General features: G+C 36.5%; 1 protein-coding gene across 1 annotated transcript in view; it reads left to right on the top strand.

Moving 5' to 3' along the window:
* The window catches only part of LOC132125157 (NT-3 growth factor receptor-like), a 239,498-nt gene that overhangs the window by 118,420 nt on the left and 98,466 nt on the right, over nucleotides 1–22,612 (top strand). The window contains exons 6-11 of the mRNA XM_059536416.1: nucleotides 840–982; nucleotides 1,398–1,539; nucleotides 4,620–4,916; nucleotides 7,109–7,123; nucleotides 9,203–9,264; nucleotides 11,157–11,259. Of these exons, the coding sequence (XP_059392399.1) occupies nucleotides 840–982; nucleotides 1,398–1,539; nucleotides 4,620–4,916; nucleotides 7,109–7,123; nucleotides 9,203–9,264; nucleotides 11,157–11,259 (762 nt within the window). The remainder of the gene's footprint in view (nucleotides 1–839; nucleotides 983–1,397; nucleotides 1,540–4,619; nucleotides 4,917–7,108; nucleotides 7,124–9,202; nucleotides 9,265–11,156; nucleotides 11,260–22,612) is intronic.

Raw genomic sequence — 22,612 nt, 5'->3', positions numbered from 1 at the left:
ATTTCTTCTGTGGAACACAAAAAAGAAGATATGGCCACGCTTTATTTTAAGGTCCAATTATCACTATTAACAAATCATTAACTAAGACGTTTGCCTCAATAAACTCCTTATTTGCTGCTTATTTATAGTTAGTAAGATATAGTTAAGTTAAGTTTAGGTAGGATTAGGGATGTAGAATATGTTCATTGATATGTGCTTTATAGGTACTAATAAACAGCCATTATGTTAATAATATGCATGCTAATAAGCAACTAGTTAATAGTTCGAATTGGGCCCTATATTAAAGTGATATTTTCCAACAAATTGGTCCAATGTTGTTTTGGACCCCACAGACTTTCATTGTATGGACAATAACACATTTTTCAGAATTCTCTTTCATGTTCTCCAGAAGAAAGTCATACAGGTTTGGATTGACATGAGTGAGTAAGGATGACAGAATAGTAATTTTTGGCTAAAACCTAAATGATAAAACCACATTTGTTGTTTAATTTTGATTACCACAGAAAATAAATAATTTTCTAATTTTGTGGAAAATGTTCCTTAAAAGAATACTGAAGCTTGAAAACTTAAACAATTGTACATTTTTATATTATTGTGGTAGTGCCTAGTGTGTTCAAATTGTTTCCTAATGTTGTATAGCCAGTGCTTTAATGTCATGACCTTAAAAAGTTATTTTTAAAGTAAGGGACAAATCAAAATCAACTTAATGAAATTATTACCACAAATGCTGTCAATAAAGCTCAGCCATTTCATTTATTTAGATTAACTTGTACATATATATGTTAAAAAGAATGAATACCTTTTGTCGTACCATGAGTGCTTGTCTGTTTCCCATCAAGATTTGCCGGAAATCAGTGTAAGTCACAGTAACCTGACGGTGATAGAGGGTGACAGGGTCACAATCACCTGTAATGGGTCAGGAGTGCCAGTACCGGAAGTGGACTGGACTGTTGGCGGACTTCACTCCATTAACACACACCAAGTAAGGCATACTTTACTTGTAGCATTTTAACTAGCATACAACAGGCATTTTATGTACCATTTAAGGATATCAGTCAAGGTAGATGGCATATTTAATTTAGTAGTGCAAACAACTTTGGAAAACATGAGTAAAAACCAGCTAAAAAAAACAGTTGGGAACCCAACTAAATCAGTTTAAACCAGCCATATGTGCTTTTGCAGCTGGATAGCCAGTACTACCATTTTTAATGGACTATACGTCTATCCCTAACAGTCTGATTTTATGTTTAAAATTACATTTGGCATTTACTCAATTTAAAATCTATTAAATGACTCACTTGAGCCTCACAGTTGCTGGATTATACCGTAAACCATTTGTTGAATCTGTGCAAGCTTGGTATTGTTTCAAAAAGCTATTGTGTCTTTCTCTCTTCCAGTCCAATCAATATCCACCGAATGTCCACTCCATCAACTTAACTCTGGTCAACGTCAGCAGAGATGATAACAGCTTCATGCTGACCTGCATTGCAGAGAATGTAGTTGGGATGACTAATGCCTCAATACAGCTTTCAGTACAGTGTAAGTGCCTCTTTTCTTGCTTCCTGCCTCTTGAATATCTTTACATTCAGCCTCACTGCCTCTTACGTGCCAATTCTGTCTTTGTCTAGCTCACTGGACTGGCTTTGTCTGCCTCTTTAGCTTGTTACTGTCACTTGCTACTGTGCCTCATGGCTACCAACTCAGTTTCTTAATTTGTAGCGCCCTTTATTTTAAAGGCATTTATGGAGGGGAGATCACCAGAAAGGTGTTTTTTTTTTTTTTTTTTTTTTTTTTACTGTTGATCAAAATGGCTCTGGGAAACACAGAATCAGTGCAATAGCTAAGTACAGATGAAATGTGTAATTTTTGTTTTTAAAATACTTTCTGTTATTCTAGATTAGCATGTAGGCACCTAAAAGTAAGCCATTGTGGTGGTTGATTTTGCTCAAAAATGTAAATATTGTGTCTCTGTTGTGATTGGGATCAATCTGTTGTTGTTGAAAATTGGGATTTTGACTTGCTCAGCATAGCAACTGGCTCAGCCAATGGTGTGATTTTGGGGTGGCGCTACATGACTGATTGACCAATGACGGATAGAGAGGGGTGTTCTGGAAACCTTTTTGACAACAGATTGTTTTTTTCACACATTTATGTCAGTTTGTAACTATTTACATTATGAATTCATAGAGTCTTATATGTGCATTTTCGTCTTTTATGCTTACTCCCCACTAGGGGTTGAACAATTTAAGATTTTTACAAGTCGACATTTATGTGATGAAAGTCTACCTGGCAGCGTCTGTGGGTTTTACTTACTAAGAAATATATGCTAGAACTTTTCAGTTTCTAAACTAGTTTTTATTTTTTGGGAGGAGAAATCACAGAAGAGTGTTGGCAATACATTTCTGTGCCACGCTACTGAATGATTCTGGGGGCGCACAATCTTCAATGATTTCTTATCCTGTTGAGCCCTCTATAGGACCAGCGACTATTTAACGTCAAGCTTACAGAGTCATGGCAGAGCATTAAAGTTGACTAATCGACTAGCCGACTTGTCTGTGCAATCTCTATTCCCCATTAACGGTTTTCTTTAGGGGTGGCCCTTAATGCTTACATTTTTATTTCTCCCTAATTTTTTTTCCTTTTTTACATCTTTAGGTTTTCTCATGAGATCGTGTTGGATTGTCTTGTAGTTCTTTTGTAGTTCTGATGTTAGTGGCACAGAAATTACACACTGCCTTTTAAATGTTGTTTTGAATATTAGTTCACTGATTTATAATTATTAGTATTTTAATTTAGCCAATTTTATGCAAGTGACTGCTATGTCAAACCAAATTCTACAAAAATCACAGTGAGGCTAATGAAATTTGTTATAAATAATGATAAATTGCTTCACCAGAAACAGTCCTACTCCTAAATAAAAAATTAAAAAATCTTAGGTTCTACACAACCCAGCATGTTGTAGGAAAGTCATTTGTGTAGTTTATTGATCTGTGAAAATGAGGGCTGTTCTTCATCAGGACTTTTCAATATTAGAAATATTAGAGAGATTTATCAATGCTTTCATGTTTCAGGGTGGAGCAGACTAGAGTACATGTGATTGCTTTGTGGCAGAGCTAGGTGGTGTATTTTCTGTTTTTATATGTTGGGAGTGGTATGCAGGAATCTTGAAAATGATGACTTGAAAATGTTCCAGATTTTGTTCACTTAAAATATGTTTTGTGCCTTATATTAGACTTGGGAAAAAAATCAATGCGCATTGCATTTTTAGCGATAAGAAAAAAGGAAGTTTATTTTCCCCATATAGGTGCAGGCATGCAAAAATAATGTCCCAAATGAAAAAGAAAATGAAAGAAACAACAATCCCAAGGCAATAAGCAACTCGTGAAAATTGGCAAAAAGAAACTATGCCTCTAATCAAACATATAAATCCTACCCCTGAGAAACAATAACCAAACAAATCCAGAAAAGACAATGAAAAGGCAGAGAACAAAGATAAACAATGCCTTAAACAAGGATCATATATAAAGACATGACTCTACCAAAACAACTCAACAGGATAATGAAACTTTGGTTTATCTAAAGTAATTAAACGAAACTAGTATAACTGCAGAACAGACTAACCAGTGTGCTCGTCCTTTGTGCCTAGTTAAAACTATTAAGGAACCCAAATTATGTTTCACAATGTGTCAAAATAAAATGATGTAATGATTCAAATATTAATTCAGCTGTTGTCAGAATCACCTGGTAAGCCTTGGATGCTTTGCCATTAATTAAACTAAATGGAAAAATACAACAACACGATATCCAACAACAGCTGTTTCCGCCCACTTTGAATGAAGGAAGGCAATTAAAGACCTTATAAGAACAAAGCTAGATAAAATTACAACGTAATGTGAGGTTGCGGTGCTGTATCTTTATTTACATTTATACTGAAAGGTGTTGGCCAACAACAGTGTAACATGATTCTTCCTACACTCAATATTTATTGACCATGTAAGATTTGCTTAGAGCGGCAAAATCTGTGGAAATAAGAGAAAGTCAGTCAGTCTCTCTCACTCTCTTTCTCTCTCTATTTGTCTCTCACCATCTCTGGCCTTGAGACTGGAGAATAATCAAAAGGTACTTGATATCAATGAGTTAAAAGGTTTAGGTGTAGTCATGCAGACTCCAAACATTTAAATAGTCCCATATTATAATATTTAAGCTTAAAATAGCAAATTCTAGAAGAATTTAGTGAAAATAGGTGTATTCATGTAAATAGAAATTACACCTTGAAATGAATTAACCACTGATTTGATCCCAGATGAATGTTTAATATGAACGTGTGACATATTTAAAGCATCGTAATCGGTCACAGTTCATTCCATGAAATATTCCGCTCGTCCAAATGCTTGGTGACCAGCCAAGCAGTTAACCTGGGATCTTCCTGTCCAAGAAGCAGGATAGTGGATCAAATAAATATCCATACGGACCACCTGCGCCACAGAGACCAAAGTCCCTCTCATGCATAAATGCGGTTTATGATAATCCATGCTCATTGGTCTATTGATTTATGTTGGATGGTGGCTGAAAGTACTTAATCCTCTCTGTATGAAAAATATTTTGTTTCTCTCCTGCAGTCCCCCCTGTTATCATTAAGTTTGAGGAGCCGCAGAAGTGGCACGACACGTGTATGATCTTCACGGTGCGTGCAAACCCTCTGCCCACCCTACGCTGGTACTATAAGGGTGAGGAGATCAAGCCGACTGATTACGTCCATCCAGAGATGGATGAATACCAGGACAATCTAGAGGGATGCCTCATGTTCAAAAACCCCACACACCACAACAATGGCAATTACACGTTGGAGGCCAGCAACTTCCTGGGCGTGGCCGTCAAAACTGTGTACGCCCACTTCCTACAGCCACCTTTTGATGGTACGTGACTCGATTACATAGCCTGTTATTCTGAAACCTATAGTTACATAGTGCTTCCCAATGAGTGAATTGTGATATATAACTGAAAACATTTTCCCCAAAGTGTTATCATACCTGCAAAAAGCACTATGTTGATTTTCTACCTGTGGGAGATAAAAGTCAAGTTCTCTTGTTCTGGGCAAGTGTTTCTATGATTAGAGCTGTTAGGCACAGATGCTGTGTTGAGAAACAGAACAGACTGGATGTCGGTTAAAGGCCCTGCCTGAATAACTTATTAACACCCGAGGTGAGAATCCACCGGGTTTATAGATAAATATAGATACAGACCCTCACTTGGAAAGTTCACATTTCTTGGGATGGTGCTACAGCGCACATAAGTGTGTGCACTGTCATGCCGAAAGACTTGGGTTCAGTCTGTGCTTTAAATAGGTACATTAAGTAAAGTTTGAGTAAAACGTCGGATACCACACACACAAACTGAGATTTTGCTATTTATTATATGCAATTAAAATGTCATTAGTTTTTTTTTTTTTTTTTTTTTTTTTTTTTTACATGAAATTGATTACTTACATACAGTACAGACCAAAAGTACTTATATACAGTACAGACCAAAAGTTTGGAAACATTACTATTTTTAATGTAATGTTTTTGAAAGAAGTTTCTTCTGCTCATCAAGCCTGCATTTATTTGATTAAAAATACAGAAAAACAGTAATATTGTGAAATATTATTACAACTGAAAATAATAGTTTTCTATTTGAATATACTTAAAAAAAAAATTATTCCTGTGATGGAAAGCTGAATTTTCAGCATCATTACTCCAGCCTTCAGTGTCACATGTAACATCCAGTCAATCACATGATCCTTTAGAAATCATTCTAATATTCTGATTTATTATGTGTTGGTAACAGTTCTGTGGTCTAATATATTTGATGAATAAAGGGTTAAAAAGAACTGCATTTATTCAAAATAAAAAAATAATTCGAATAATATATTTTTTTTAATATCACTTTTTATCAATTTAACATATCCTTGCTGAATAAAAGTATTGGTTTTATTTAAAAAAAAAGAAAGAAAAAAAAATACTGACCCCAAATTACTGACCATTAGTGTATATTGTTATTACAAAATATTTATATTTTAAAAACATAGCTTCTTTTTTTTTTTTACTTTTTATTCATCAAAGTATCCTAAAAAAGTATCACACGTTCTGAAAAAATATTAAGCAGCAGAACTGTTTCCAACTTTGATAATGAATCATCATATTAGAATGATTTCTAAAGGATCATGTGATAATGATCCTAAAAATTCAGCTTTGCATCACAGAAATAAATGATCATTTAAAGTATAATACATTTAAAAACAATTATTTTAAATTGTAATAATATATCACAATATTACATATATATATATATATATATATATATATATATATATATATATATATATATATATATATATATATATATAATTTAAATTAATTTTTTATGCATTTAGCAGACGCTTTTATCCAAAGCGACTTACAGTGTATTCAGGCTATCAATTTGTGCCTATCATGTGTTGGGAATCGAACCCCCACCCTTATACTTGACAGCGCAATGCTCTACCAACTGAGCTACAGGAACACTATGTATATATGTAATAGTGTGTGTGTTTCATTTTTATGAAATTAATGAGGTGATGATTATTGTTACATGATTAATAATGTTTATTACATTTTGAAATGTTAAATATGTTATAAAAGAAATATCCATTTTAAATGTTAATTTGATTTAAAAAAATTAACAGTATTTATGATCAAATAAATGCAGTCTTGGTGATCATGAGAGATTTTATTCAAAAACATCAACTGTATTTATACTAGTGTTTTCATTAATGATGGACCTCGCTGCACTGTTATTGTGTGCACATGAACATGTATACATACAGATCATATGATGCACTCATGTCTGATTTCATATCAGTATAATGTTTAATTGCATGTTAAATATTGCAATGATTTATCATATTCAATTCTAAAAGACTCATATTTGAACATTACCATAATTGCACAAGAATGCACTGAAGGGTAAATACTGTTCATAGTATAATAACATTTTAAAAATGTGTTTACCTGAGTCCTTAGAGCTGATCTTGACATATTCATATCTAGTAATTATATACCACTGTTTCCCCCCTCTCTTTCCTCTATAGACTACCCAGATTATGGTGAGTTTCTCTTTTTAATTGTTTGCTGCATGTATTTTTGTAAATTATTCATTAGTTTTTTTATCATAAAACAATGAATGATTTAGAAAGAAGTAATTTGGTACCCTCTAAACAGTTACCTTGGCCTTATTCTCAAATGGCCGGTTGGTTTTGTATTTTTGGCATAATGTGACCGATATCTGTCAGTATGGGAGAAAAATAAGATCCTTTTCCACAAGAAACTGTCCGAGGGACAGTTACTGACCTTCACAAGAATGTTACACTGATATCACCCTAGTTTACTATATTTAATAAGGTTGAGGCTCAGAAACTGTGTGAATGACAGATTGTTACTGTCAGAGCTCTGATTGAAGTTACTGTAGACGGCTGTAGTGTGGAGTATCAGGCCGTACACATGGGCCCTCTGTCAAGGTAAAACAAAATAAAATAAAAAAATTACAAAAAAGGACAGCCTAAGGCTTTTGTTCAATACTACATGAATAATAGCAGCAGCCTAATCTAGGATTTGACTCCCTGTCGAAATGGCAGTAACCTTGCAAAAACAGGTCTAATCAAACAGTATTTGCCCCAAGACATGTTTAGTGAATAATACCCCTAGGTTCTCTTAAAACCAGGGCTGTCTAGTCCTGTTACTGGAGGGCCACCTTCCAGTTTAGCTCTGGCACTAATTAAACACACCTGAACCAGAAAATCAAGGTCTTCGATACTAATTCCCAGGCAGGTGTGTTGGAGATCAATTTTGCATGAAGTGGCCTTCCAAGAGCAAGTCTTAAAACAGTTACTCAGAGTGAACATAAAATACATCCATCACCTTTTAAAGGCTGGTTTGACTAAACCAATTACATTATGGCCTGTTTTAATAACAAGTTTGTGGATTAGTAGTTAGTGAAAATTTATTGAAAATGACATGGAGGGAAAATCAAATGTATGCTATTAATACAGTGGCTCTAATATGTTTTTGGACATGCCACAAATATATTATAAGCAATTTTAAATGATAAAACAATATCACCCATATACTGTACATAAACTTTTCAAAATAAAGTTAAACAGAATTTGGACATTTTTAGTTGTCAAACTTTGGTTACCTACAGGGATTTAAATACATTTTTTGACTCACCAGCCAATTTAGCGACCGCTGCAAATCATTTTGTGTCAGTACTAGGGGTTTGCGATTATTTATAAAAAATAAAATCTCAATATTTTCTGGAATTTCATCAGTAAAGATAATTGGACAATATTTTGCTGAATGTGTTATTGTGCTGATATCTTAAGGACTACCATGGACAGCTGACTCCCAAAGTTTATGATATATTTCATATTCTGTGGTCAGTTCACAGCAGTGATAGAAATTAATATTTTCCAATAAGTTTAAATAGATTTTTTAATTTTATGGGCATTTACTTTTATAAAGCCTATTTTTATAAAAAAAAAAAATAATTTAAGTGCGCATCATCTTTTGAGTCAAATTGTTCTATTTAATCAGTCAATTACAATAAAAATACATTTAGGCTGTTACTAAACAAATGAAATCAATATCAACTAGGGCTTGGCATCATATGACGTAAGTATTGCGATGATGGTATCAACAGTCAGGTAACAGGTGATTATCCACATTATTGTGAAAAAAAGACAAATGATAAACCTAGTAAGTTTCAAAAATATTTTACATAGCCCCATAGGCACCATACGGGTCTTTTTGTATGCAAGAATGAAATAATGAGAAATAATAAGATATAATAAGATGCTTAAGGTCAGAAATCAGATTACATGTTATAAAATTACACTTTGATTCTGCTTCTCGATTTCTGTATGTGCCTTTATTGTGATTTCAAAAGATTCTACTGCAAAAAGACGTAGTGGAAATCTGCACTCGCGCACAGTTTTCTGTACTGCGCTCACACACCAAGCACACGCAACGCACAAAAGCCCCCTTTTATATACGTGAAGACTAGACTGAGCTCTTTTTCTTGCATTCTTACACATTCAAATGGACAAATACACTCATTAATGTACTGTACGTCCATGTTCTTCTTCTTCTTTTTTTTGAGCAACACTACACTCTTGTTTGTTTTCTAGTGAGTCCGACTCCGACAGCTATTCCAACCATGACACATCGGCCTGAAGAGGACACGTTTGGAGTGAGTTTAGTTTTTTTTTCTCACTTGAGATCGAAAGCACCCATATGAAGTATATTGAGGTTTCTTGAGCATCTTGTTCCCAGGAACACATAACAGTGTTGTCAAAAACAAACTATTCTAAACCATTTTCTTTTTGTGCATTTTCCCCCTCACTCTCTACCTCCTCTCCTATCTGCCGGTTCCCTTGTGGCTTCTGTGTTTTTCAGCTGTTTAAAGTACTTTTGTTCATCTTTGTACAATAATTGACTGGAAAGAGATTATATTCTCATCTGAAGGTTTTAATAGGGAATCTAGCGCTGACACAAAGAGTGAGCATGGCCCTTGATTGTTCAGAGGTCTTAATTTCAAGGAAAGCTTTTTTGCTTTAGATAGCTTTATTCCAGCATTCTGACTGCTTGGATTTATTGTTTACTGTCTTTATTTGGTGTTTATCTGGAGCATTTCGACATTATATTAAGTTGTACACTTTGTATTTCCCATAAGGAAGTATATCTTAGCTATAGCTGCATCTAACACCTAGCTTGAATTATTATAATAATAACCCCCCCCCCCCCCCCCTTTCATATGCTTTGGACTTATCTTTTCATGCAGTTTATCAAAACTAGTGCTGCCATATGCAACTTATGACTCCATTTACGTAAACCTTTCATGATTACAGCATCAACATCAATACAAATCATATAAACAAGTCAAGACACGCTTCATTGGTTTCCTATAAAATTGCATTTTTCCTCCTGTGTGAGACACAAGAGATTAGATAGAAATATTTATTTGACACATTTTAATTTGCTAGTTATGTCAATCCTGTACTGTAGTTCCCTTCTAAAAAGATTTTAAAAATCATTTAAGATTATAAGTTATTGTATTAACAAGTAAGACATGTTTTGAGATTCAAGATAAAGTTATAGCATGCTAGCATGTCTTTTAAAGTGTTTAGAATATAAACAGAATGCACATTTTCTCTATGCATACATGTAGAATACCCAGATGACCTACTATGTTTGCCAAAATGTGCAACCGAGCATATGGTTTCCCATGATGCAATGTGCTTGACTTGACCTTTCATTCCAGTGTGATTAATGAGAATGGAAGAGACTTATTACTATACGTGAATAATTGTGAGGATTATTTCATATACACACAGGTGAACATTGTACACACAGGTAAACTTCTCACCAAACATTTCTACATCAAATACCTTGCCACATGAATTTGTTCTTGACCTCATTCTAATCTAAATAAATGAGGTTATCCATTTGCATAAAACATGTCTAAACCTTTTCCATAAACACACAACCTTTTTCTTTACAACCTTATGTCACAAATTTGTGAATAAGGACTATTATTTGATCTAGTTTTGCACTGGCTTTAATTAAAATTAAAAATAGCTTAAACTATATTGTGGGAATTAAATATGCAGCATGATGAGACAAAACAACAACAATGCAGCATACTAATGTTTGTTTTAGCCTTTTATATTCAGTAGTGTTTCATATACATTTTTATTTTAATTAGTAGGCAGTAAACAGTTTAAACTATGCAGTCCCTTACAAACATTAACCATGATTTTACTACAAATAAAACCAAAAACATGGTAACTATAGTTAAAATAGTGTGGTATAGCCACAAATAAAACCATAGTTTAACCAATGTAGCCTATTTGTAGTAAAACAGTTGTCATACAAAAAAAAATACGCCAAAAATGTTACTACACTTTTGCTACAATAAAATCATGGTTAAGTATGTTAGTATTCAGTGTCAAACATACAGTACTCCTATATCACTGCTAACCTGCTCAAGCTAAGCTAAGTGCTAACCTGACTGTTAAGGTTTTCATAAATCTCAATTTGGTTCTTCAAATAAATTAAATATTGTGTTTTCTGCTTCTCTAGGTGTCGATTGCAGTTGGCTTGGCTGGCTTCGCATGCGTTCTCCTTGTCGTTATGTTTGTGCTAATCAACAAATATGGCAGACGTTCAAAGTTTGGCATGAAAGGTAAGCCAGTGTAAACTATTCAGCAGGAAACTTGGCACATTACGTTATTAGTGAATAAGTGTGACATCAACTGACTCATTTTTTTATACCAACAACTGTGATTTGTAGGAAGAATGGAAATAATAAATGCTATTCTAATTGTTCTATTTTAACAATTTGCAGAGTTTCTTGGTCTTATTTGACATTTTAAAGTGCTCAGCAAGATCAAATCAGGTTGGATTTAGCAAATGATCTTTGGGAGTTCAGATGTATATGTACATCTTTTATCATTCATTAAACTGAGTCCTAATGGGTGTTGTGTTTACTGATTTCAAGGAATAATGAGCCTGACGGAGTTTCCAGCACGCTTTTGGTCTCTAAATAGGATTCATATTTTACTGTGCTGGATGGACCCTTGGGTTTGTATGAAGTCCAATGCCTATGCATTGCTGGCGAGATGTTAGTGGACACTATTGTTAGCCATCGCCTTTCTTACATGCTGGGATGGTGGGATACTAGGCTCAGTCATGCTTTCCTGATTCTCCGATGGGTTTGGCTGGGTTTTTGTTTTCCTCTCTCCTCTCAGAATCCTCCAAAGCACGATCGGTTTGGCTACCCGTGATGCATTTTGGCTGCTGTTTTAGCTGTAGCAGTGGGAAACAACCCTGTTTTGTGTCCCAGCCCTGACATGAAATTTAGATTTTTTCCCCCTTGACATCTCAGTTGTTATGAATATGAGTCATCCGGATGTCATATAATGGCTTAGTAATGAACGTTGCGTTGACATGTAGGCTCGTGTGGAACCGTGCAACACCAATTACACTACAACCATCACAAATGCTCATGTATCAAAGGGATAATTAATGTGATACTTTCGGTCCCCGGAGCCTCTTGCCATGTTGTATTTTTTATTCAACATCAACTGAAATGTAATCAGTGGCTCTGTCTGGTGGTAAGGGTGTCAAAGTACCCATAAGCCCCTTGTACGGTGCAGAGCTCAAAATGAATGCGTTCCGTGTTGGCTGAATGTGTCTTGCCTTGGCACTATGCCACATTCATTGACTTTCTCCGTTTTACTTTGGTTCCCACGAGGACACCCCCCCCCCAACTCTTTCTTTCATGTTTTACAACTGCTACCCTTGTCTCTTCTCTCCACCAATCCCTTTATACCCTCTCACCCTCTTCCGTCTGTTACCCCCCACTCTTGTTGACAGAAAGTGAGAACTCTCAATTCCTTTTTAACAAAGCTAATTAATTGGAGATTAAGCCGATAACGTTAACGGATATGGAATTAAGGAAGAGAATGGAGGAGAGAGGAGAGCTCTGGATGATGATGGAAGAAGTCAGGGTGCTGGTTCCAGCTTGATCTGACTTCTTCCGGCTATTTGGGTCTCCAGCAAATTAAAGGAAGTTGATTATTGTGTTTTGATTTGCTTGAACCCTGTTATTCAAACTCCAGAAAGAAAGAACATCCATATACTTTTTTAGTTTAAGGACCAATTCTCACTATTAACTATGCCTATTATTAAAGAGCAGGTCAAATGGGTTTTTAGTTAGTGTGTTTACATCATGTTGAGAAGATGCTGTGTTCAAGGATACCACAGATTACAATTCAAACCTTTTGTTGTGTGCTTGTAATTTTTCCGAGGACTGCTTCTCTAATCTTGGCTTTTTATCTTTGTGGGCTTCTAATCTTCCTTATTTCGACTAACAAGCTTTCCGAACCATAGTCTGTAAGTACAATTGATACGTTATGGGTACATTTTCAATTGAGTGCTCAAAATACAAAGTTTTTGTTCCGATATGTCATGTATACCTACTGCAGCTTTAGGTTTCCAGGTAAAGCACAATATTACTGTCTTACTGAAGTAGTTCTGATAATTTGCTGTGAACCTAAGAATGTGTCAATTAATGTAGACTGATGTTGTTCTAATTGCTTCCATTTAAAAATAAAGAATGTAGTGTAGCGTACACACTTTATAATCATAGTAAAATTGCTGTTTATTTTGCTGCACTGGCAGTTATAGGGTTAATGCGGGAGAGATGATCCAGTTAGTTAGGCTGTTGCGCCTGTGATACTGTTCTGTATTCTGATTAAAGGTTAAGACATAGCGTCTTTTGTCTGTCATTCTTCAAACATTTAGACATATTTTGATTTACAAACTGTATTGTTTCATCAATGAGTCAAGTTAGCACTCGGCTTACATATTCACCATTATTGTTTTTAGTGTTCTCAGTTTAGTAGCTAAACTTTAGCTCTGGGCATAATTCGCTTGCATAATTATTTTTCTATTTTATGTCATTATCTTAAGAACAGATTGGAAAACTATATTTTTGTTTTATGTAAAAGTGCTTTGTCAATGGTAGCACTCACTAACTGGCTCAAGAACTCCTCTTTGTGCCAATCACAAAAGCCATGGCCAGGTGACCAATCAGAGCCAAGTAGGCTCATGGAAGGGAGGAGTTTGCTCCGAACTTGCTTGGAACGAATCGTTTGATGTTTTTTGCACAGCACTAGTGTGTGTGTTTGTGAAATTAGATGTATGATCAAACACAGGTACTGGTACATACCATACACACAAGTACTTCTGACATATAACAACGGATCAACACAGGACTGCAGACACCTGGAGAATAAATAGGGAGATAAATGAGGGTAATGAGGCAGACACAGGTTGAGCAACTGAGACAATAATGAGGTGACAAGATGGGAGGGGATAAACAATAAGAGAGGAGACCGCACATAGCACCAAAGAAACACAACATAAGCCATGTGCTCACACAAAACCACAAGAGTGCCCTCTGCTGGCCATTTTTGGCACTCCAGCTGCAGACTGTAACATAACCCCTCCCTTAAGAAGTGGATTCCAGATGCTAAACCAAATGTCAAAGGAATCCAGGAGGGAGGCGGAATAGAGGTGACCTAGGGGGAGAGATGGCTGGCCAGGCCCATGTAGTCCCCTGGATCTAGTAGAGGACCTGGATACTGAGGTAGATCATGGAACCAGGGTGGAGTGTAAGCCCACCAGGGTTGAGCAGGCAGAGCTGAGGCCCACCAGAGCAGAGCAGTTGGAGCTGAAGCCTACCAGGCCATAGTAGGGAACCACCACTTAAGAGGAGCTGAACTAAATGCCGCCACCTCAGGAAGTTCAGCAGCAGAAGCCGCCATCTCAAGAAGAACTGTATCAGGCCCTGAAGGCTCCTGGAATGGAGCAGGCTCTGGAGTGGACTCTGAAGGCTCCCGGAATGGAGCTTGCCCTTGAGGGCACTCTTAAGGCTCCTAGACTGGAGCGGGTTCATGAGTGGACTCTGAAGGCTCCAGGACTAGAGTGAGTTCATGAGTGGAATCTTAAGGCTCCCAGATTGGAGCAGGTTCATGAGTGGACTCTTAAGGCTCCCAGATTGGAGTAGGTTCATGAGTGGATTCTGAAGTCTCCAGGATTGGAGCGGATTCATGGGTGGACTCTGAAGGATTCCAGACTGGAGCAGGCTTTTGAGTGGACTCTGAAGGCTCCCGGACTGGAGCGAGTTCATGAGTGGACTCTGAAGGCTCCCAGATCGGAGCACATTAATGAGTGGATCCTGAAGGCTCCTGGACTGAAGCGAGCTCCTGATTGGGCTCTGAAAGCTACTGGACTGGAGTAAATTCATGAGTGGTCTCCGAAGGCTCCCAGACTGAAGCGGGTTCATAACCGGATTCTGAATGCTCTTAGACTGGAGCAGACTCTGGAATGGAGTCTGAGTTCTCCCGGACTGGAGCGGGCTCTGGAGTGGACTCTTGAAGATTCCTGGACTGAAGCGGGCTCCTAAATTGACTCTGAGGCAGGCTCCTGGGAAGCTGGAGTGCACTTTGAAGCAGCCCATGCACACAGAACAGCCCTGAGGTGAAAAGCAAAGAGGCCCTTCTTGACTAAGGCAGCAGCAGAGAAATTGAGTGGCTCTGTAGCGGTTTCTGTGGTGAGACAAGGAGAGCAGGTGGCTCAATAATGGCCTTCATGCCAACAGTAGTGAGAGCGAGCGGCTCCATGGCCAAAACAAGGAGAGTGAGCTGCTTAATAATGGCCGCAGTGGCAGTGAGAGTGGGTTAATCTGTGGCAGGCTTTTCTGGAGTGGGTGGCTCAGGGGCCTCTGGGATCATTGGACTTGGGAGCACCAGACAAGGGTCTTCCAGGACCACCCAATTTGGGACCACCATAGTCGAGTGCTCCATGACCACCTGACTTGTGACCACCAGAGTCAGGTCCTCCAGGACCATTGGACATGTTAACAGCCTAGAGATGCCAGCAGCTTGCACAGACCTCAATGGTGGGTCCACCAAACTGGAAGTTTCTGGATTGGCTACCTTCCTGTGAAGAGGCTCTGGATTGGCAGCCATCTTGTGATGAGACTCTGAACAGGCGGCGATGTCAGAAAAAAACCCTTTTGTTCAGGAACTGACTGTCTCCTGTTGTGTGCTAGAAAGTTCACAAAAGCTCCAAAAGACTTGTGCGCAGTGCCGTACCTCCTTATCAAGGGCATAAGGAAACAAGTCCTTGAGAGCCACATCATTATACTCCTGCCCCTCTGCAGCAGTCCTGAATTCCAAGGCGAATTCCCTCAGGTCAGTCTCCCATTGCCGGAGGAAACTCTATGCGGATAATTGGAGCATACATTGGTAGAGGGTGCTGCTGGTAATGGAGGCTGGCAGTGGGAGGTTGACCATTCTCCACTCATTTGGCTGCTCCGTTCTGTCACAGTACCGGAAAAGCGATGAGGCAAGGATTCAAATACAGGAAAAGAATGTTTTTTTTTTAATAATAAATTGAAACGAAACTAACAAAAACTAGCCAGATGGGGGAAAACAGGCAGGCAGGTGCGCAGGCCAGGAACAAGGCACAGCAAATCAGAGCAGCAGGTACATACCATACACACAACAAGTACTTCTGACATATAACCACAGATCAGCACAGGACTGCAGACACCTGGGGAATAAATAGGGAGATAAATGAGGAGGGTAAAGAGGGAGACACAGGTGGAACAACTAAAAACAACAATGAGGTGACAAGATGGAAGGAAGGGGACAGACAATAAGATTAACAAACACAACACAAGCCACGTGCTCACACAAAATCACAGGAGTGTCCCCTGGTGGCCGTCTTTGCCACTCCAACTGCAGACTGTGACAGTACTATAATGTGAATAATAGTTTTTTAATAATTAAAATATGATACTAATTAATATTTAATTACTGATTTTTATATATTTATGAATTTAGAAATTGTTTATATTTATAGAATATATTTTTTTATTCTAGATATTTGTATATTCTATATCTATATTAAATAGGTAGCATGTTGTATAGGTAAAGTTTACAAATACATATATTTGCTGTTTTGCTGATCCTTCGAATATCAATAGTTATACCGTTTGAAAATATTGGTTTCTTAACCCCAATCCCCGCATTCTGCTAAATGCCGCTATAGTGTCAGACTTCATTTCTTGGCCTTGTGCCTACTTTGGCCCTCAAGTCTGACCTCAAAGCCACAAGCCCCTGGGGATAAAATGTGGCCTGCTGTCACCCTATTCAGCGATTTTATTATTCCTTTATTCGAAATCAAACAGTAGCTCTTTCTTTACGACTGTCTGAGCTGAGAGCGGTGGAAAAAGCTGCTTGTACTCTGGTGTTGAGACTTTACATTATTCTTTTGGTTCTCATCCAATGCGATGAATGAGAGTTGTTCATATGAACTGAGGCGTAAATAATCTTAATCTACTCCTGTGGTGAAAAGAAAAAGATTCGGTCCAGGGAACGCACACAGTCCTTAAAAAAACATTAGTATTTGTCTGAAGTACTTGTAAATGAAGCTGTTCAGGGAGATAGCGCTTTTTGTCTATATTTTGGATGTTATTGCAGGTACATCACTTTCTGTTGTATCCTCAAATGCTTTCTGTTGGAGATTGAAGCAAAGATATCTGGAGAGATCTGGATCCAGTCTTTGTTCATCTGAAAGTGCTACCTGGCATCACTGGCTCTCTATAGCAGGACCGCAGGGTGTTTAAAGGACCCTGTCTCCTGAATCTTATTCCAGCCCACCTTTTACGTCTGATTACGTCTTTAAACTTTCTCTGAGGGCTCGCAGTGAGATCCCATTATTACCATCTTAAATCTGACAGCAGGGCTCTCACACAAATGGAAAAAGCTTTTTTTCTCTCTCTCTTAGAAGTCCTTACATCTGAGAAAGAATATGTGTAAAGTATATGTGTGTGTATATGAGAGATCTGTAGCTCCAGTGCCTGCATTCATCCTTCTGGTTCAATAAAATAGGCCGCCGTAGTTCTGCACTTATAGACTTCATTTCAGTGGATATGGAGCTCAAATGCTTTGCTTCAGGTTACTTGTGGCAGTTTATTTAATGTGACTCAAAGCATATTGCTCATTACAGACTTAGTGATCCTAAAACATCAATAGCACATCACACTTCCTGTGATTTACGTATGTTTGCTTGATTTTTGTGTCCTTTTTAACTTTGGTGTTGTTTTTTTTTTTTTTTTTTTTTTTTCTCAAAGACTACCTGTGGTGTCTCAGTCAAATTAAAGTTTGAAATGGATGCTGCTCTGCTTTGTAAAAAGAATGATTAACTTAACCCCATCAGAGATCTTTTTTTACAAGTCTAAGGCAGTAATTCATGAGCCATGGATTATTATCTTGTTTAATGAAGGATTTGGAAGTTCATCTATGAGATGCTTAATTGTTGTGTAGAAATAATGGCAGTGAGAGCTATTACCGTGAAAGACATTGCTTTTCGAAGAAAACCGTTATACCAATTCTATACCAAATAATATGAGATACATTTTAATGTTAATATTAATATTGTATAACAAATACTATTAATGATTAACTTATTGTTATTATTATTATTATTATTTTCTTCAAAATTTCAGAACGATTTATTTTTTATTAAATATTTATTTTGCAATCTTTGACACAGTAGTAATAATAATTATAATAATAATAATAATAATAATAATAAATTATTATTATTATTATTATCATTATATTTCAGTGGTACCTTTGGCACAGTACAAGTAGTGATGATGATGATGATGATAATAATAATAATAATAATAATAATAATAATAATAATAATAATAATAATAATACAACTTTTATTATTATTAATATTTTTGGTCTTGTTTTTATTTATTTATTTGTTTATTTTTACTTATTACAGATTTAATAAGTGACTACTAGTATTGGAAGTTGTATTATTATTACTCTGTATTGTGTTGATGAGAAACTGCTCAAATTAACTTCTCCACGCCATTGTTTGGCCCCTTTTAAAATATGTTAGCATTTATGCTAGCAGCACTGACATACAAAACATTAGTTCTTTCATGAGCAGAAATGACAAATGGTTCTGTAGACCTTCTAGTTTCCTTTCCCTCATCTATACTGCTCCAGTGCATCTAATGAGAGATTGTGTGCTAGCAGCAGCCTGATTAAACTTCAGCGAATGTTACACCAGCTGGATTGTTCACTGTTTTTTTTTTACTTCTAACATGATGTATGCTTGATTTATTTCTGTGTTCGGGTTATAATTACCGATCTTTTTGAAAATCATACTGAAGAGGAGATGAGGAAGATGACCAGTGTGCGAACTCATTTGTTCTCATTGACAAGGGTGGTAATTGGTGATCGATTGTAGATGGCTGAACTGCAGTGGCTACAGCAACCCAATCTCCCCCTACACACACACACACACACACACACACACACACACACACACACACACACACACACACACACACACACACACACACACACACACACAGACACACACAGACACACACACAGACACACACACACACACACACACACACACACACACACATACACACACACTTTAGCTCTCCTCAGTTTCGGCCTTGCTGCTTCACAGAAGTGATTTGATTCTGACCTCACCAGGTGTAGTGCTGAGTTTGCTTTACTGTGAAACCTGCCATATAAAGCATTTCTTTATGTTCTGCCTTTGTAGCTGGGAATGACCCATTTTATTGTCGCACCGTCAAATAAATGTCTTTCTTTAGGTCCTTCATTTGTTCTTTTTACTTGCGTTGTCTGTCAACTACCTTCCTTTCTTTTTTCCCTTACCCTTTGCAGCTTTTTCTGTTTCTTCAATGCACTTTCTTTCTTTTTATTTCTTTCTTTCTTTCTTTCTTTCTTTCTTTCTTTCTTTCTTTCTTTCTTTCTTTCTTTCGTTTTCTTTCTTTCTTTCTTTCTTTCGTTTTCTTTCTTTCTTTCTTTCTTTCTTCATATTTCCCTTCCCCTTCCATTTCTTCCTTTCTTCTTTATTTTCCCCTTCCATTCAACTTCCAATTTATTTATCTTCCTTAATACTTTATTTTTCCCCTTCTATTCCCATTGCAATTTATTTATATTCCTTCCTTCCCACATTTTTCCCTTCATTCTTCCATTTTTTGTCTTTCAACTTCTTTACCTTTTTCTCATCTCCCTTCATTCTCTCTTCCTACTTTGTTATTTTGCCTTATTCATTAGTTTTTTCTTTCCTAATTTCTTTTTCGTTTCCCTTTTCTTAAATTTTCCTTCACGATTTCATTTTCCAACATACTACAAACTTCCATCATACTTCCTGCTTCTTCCCCTTTCATTTCTTTAGTTTTTTATTTAATTTTTTTCTCCTACAATTTTCCATCCTTCCTTCTTCACTACTTTCTTTTCCTCTTCATTGTGCCGTCCTTCTTTCTTCCTTCCTACTTCCTACCTTCTTTCTACTTTCCTTTATTTAATTCCTTCATCAAACTTATTTTCTGTCTTTTGTTTTTCTGTCTGTCTTTATTCCTCCTTTCTTCCTTTCCTCCTTCATCCTTCCTAATATCTTTGCCAAAGCTTCCATACTACTTCCTTTTTACCTTCTGTTCATTTTTTGTGCAAATGTATGAAATCCATGTGATTTATGGTTACACAGTGGAGACTACAAAGACTATAGGTCTCATCCATTTGTTTTTGATTCTTGGTGGGCTTGGAACTACATTCATATTTTACGTGTGTCCAATTTTATCTGATTTGACTATTCCATCTGGCTGTGCTATTTCAGAGTTCAGTATGTTCCCTTTAGGGAATGCAAAGATTCATCTGGTGATATAACATTGGAAGAAGAGGAGAGGAAAAAGAGGCTTTTAAAACAAAAAGTACAGGACAAGAGAACAAATTATTCTATTAAGCTTCTGCTGTTTGTCGTCCTTCAACGATAGATTACCTGCCAAAAGGTGAAAATAATAAAATCCACCCCACCCCCCGCCAGCAGTGGCCTTGTATCTAAATAAAACTCTCATTCTTTGCCCAGGAAGCTTTAGATGATGCTTAACTTTGAACCGGGACAGTTTAATTATATTAACATTATGCAATTATAAGGCAAATGTAATGTTTTCCATCTTTCCAGAGCAATGAGTGTGATGTTCTTGGTTTTTCTTTTAAATGAAGGTCTGTCATACTGTTTGGTGTCTGCATCCAATTAAATTTAGTGATTTGATATACATACACTCTCAGAAAGAAAGGTATGAAAGTTGTCACTGGGGCAGTACCTTTTCAAAAGGTACACCTTTTTACACAAAAGGTTCTTTACCAGACCACCTTTTGAAAAGTTACTGTCCCAGTGACAACTTTCATACCTTTATTTCTGAAAGTGTAGAAGCAAATTAAATTGAAGTTAAGTGTCTACTTTAATGTTTCAAATTACTTTTGTGAAAATAAAATGTCAAAATATGGGTAAAATAATGTCCCATTGACACTCAGCATAACATACATTTATGTAAAAATGTTAAGACATTTAATTCACACCCACTTTAAATATATAAAAGAGAAAGTGATCATATTACATTTATTAGTTTAAATTAACAAAAACTTCTCAAAGTTTAAGGTCTTTTTTTTTTACTTTGTTTTTGCTGTATATAACTGGGGGAAAAAAGTAATATTTTCTAGTCATGCATATATAGCCCTATTCGGATGGTAATTGTCATTATTCGCATGTGGACATCTGTAAAAAATTATTTTACATGGCATCTCAGTGATAAAACTCATGGATTCGGATGGCGACTTTTTGACAGTTTTGTGATCTGGTTTTCTGCGTTGCATTTTATCTCTCAAAATATTGATAATATAATAATATTGGATATTATTATATTATAAAAATGTGGAGATTAGCAGAAATTAGTTAATGTAACCTTTTATTTACATAAGGTGAGCATAAAGCTAGTTGTTTGTTTTTGTATGTATGTAATTGTAGGCCTAATACATATTTTACAAATGTATTAAAGGCGCAATATGTAATTTCTCTGCTTTAAAAATAGCAGATATCACTATATCTATGTTATATATATTTTTTAGTTGTGTACTTACATTATCCCGACAGTTTCCACGAACTTTCAAATCTGGAGAAAATTATAGTTTAATTAGAAGACACGGCACGTTTCTTTATTTCCGCTTTGTCGCCCGTCTATGACGTCATATAAACTTTGACCCCTCTAGTTTATCTTACTTCCTGCGGAACCCGGCGGAGCCGCCAAATACAAAGGTGAACAGAAGCAAAGACGAGACGAAGAAGAAAAAGTAGTAGCTAGCCTTGACTATTATATTTTATATTTATATTGTTTATATTAGTATTTATACCTCAATCAATAACTTAGTTATGGATCATGATTATGCTTTGCCTGCACGTTCTGTGAAGCGCAAACGTACGGGTGAAATAAATGACCTGAGAAGGTTTTGGGACAAGAGAAGAAACGAGACACGGGTAAATATAGGAGTTGCATTTCCAAGATAGAGAGAGCTTCGTGACAAGCTGAAACTACAGAGAGATGCTTGCATTCTAATAAACAGGTATGCATCCATTCAGCTAACTGTATCTATCCGTATATTTTGTGAAACGATGATGTCTTGTGTAAAACGCAGACGGACTAGCTCTCATGTAGTGTATAATGTAAATCTACATGTGTTCTATATCTAGCTGGATAAAGTAGCTTCAAATGCAGTTCACTATCTTGTTCGATATCATAGTATAAACATAATTATAATTATTAACGAAAGGCAACCGTGTTTTTTTAACATATATTACTACTAGCTAGATGGAATATTGATTTGATAGGGGTCTGATAATTAATATATCTCTCCGTTCGAAAATACGTGATTGTCAAAATACTAAGGCCGGTGACACACTGGCTGCGTGGCGGCTGCCTCGCGTTTTCTGTGTCTTTACACACCAGAACCGTGCTGCTGCTGCTTTAGGTGACATAGAGGGAGACTGCTGACAGACCAGGCTCTTGTCTTCATGACAACAATATCTATACTTCATGTTGAACATAAATATAAAGCCTACTG

The sequence above is a fragment of the Carassius carassius genome, chromosome 43 (assembly GCF_963082965.1).
Source record: "Carassius carassius chromosome 43, fCarCar2.1, whole genome shotgun sequence".
In the NCBI taxonomy this organism is placed as follows: Eukaryota; Metazoa; Chordata; class Actinopteri; order Cypriniformes; family Cyprinidae; genus Carassius; species Carassius carassius.
The sequence above is the reverse complement of the archived record's forward strand: the minus strand, read 5'-3'. Positions and strand labels throughout refer to the sequence as shown.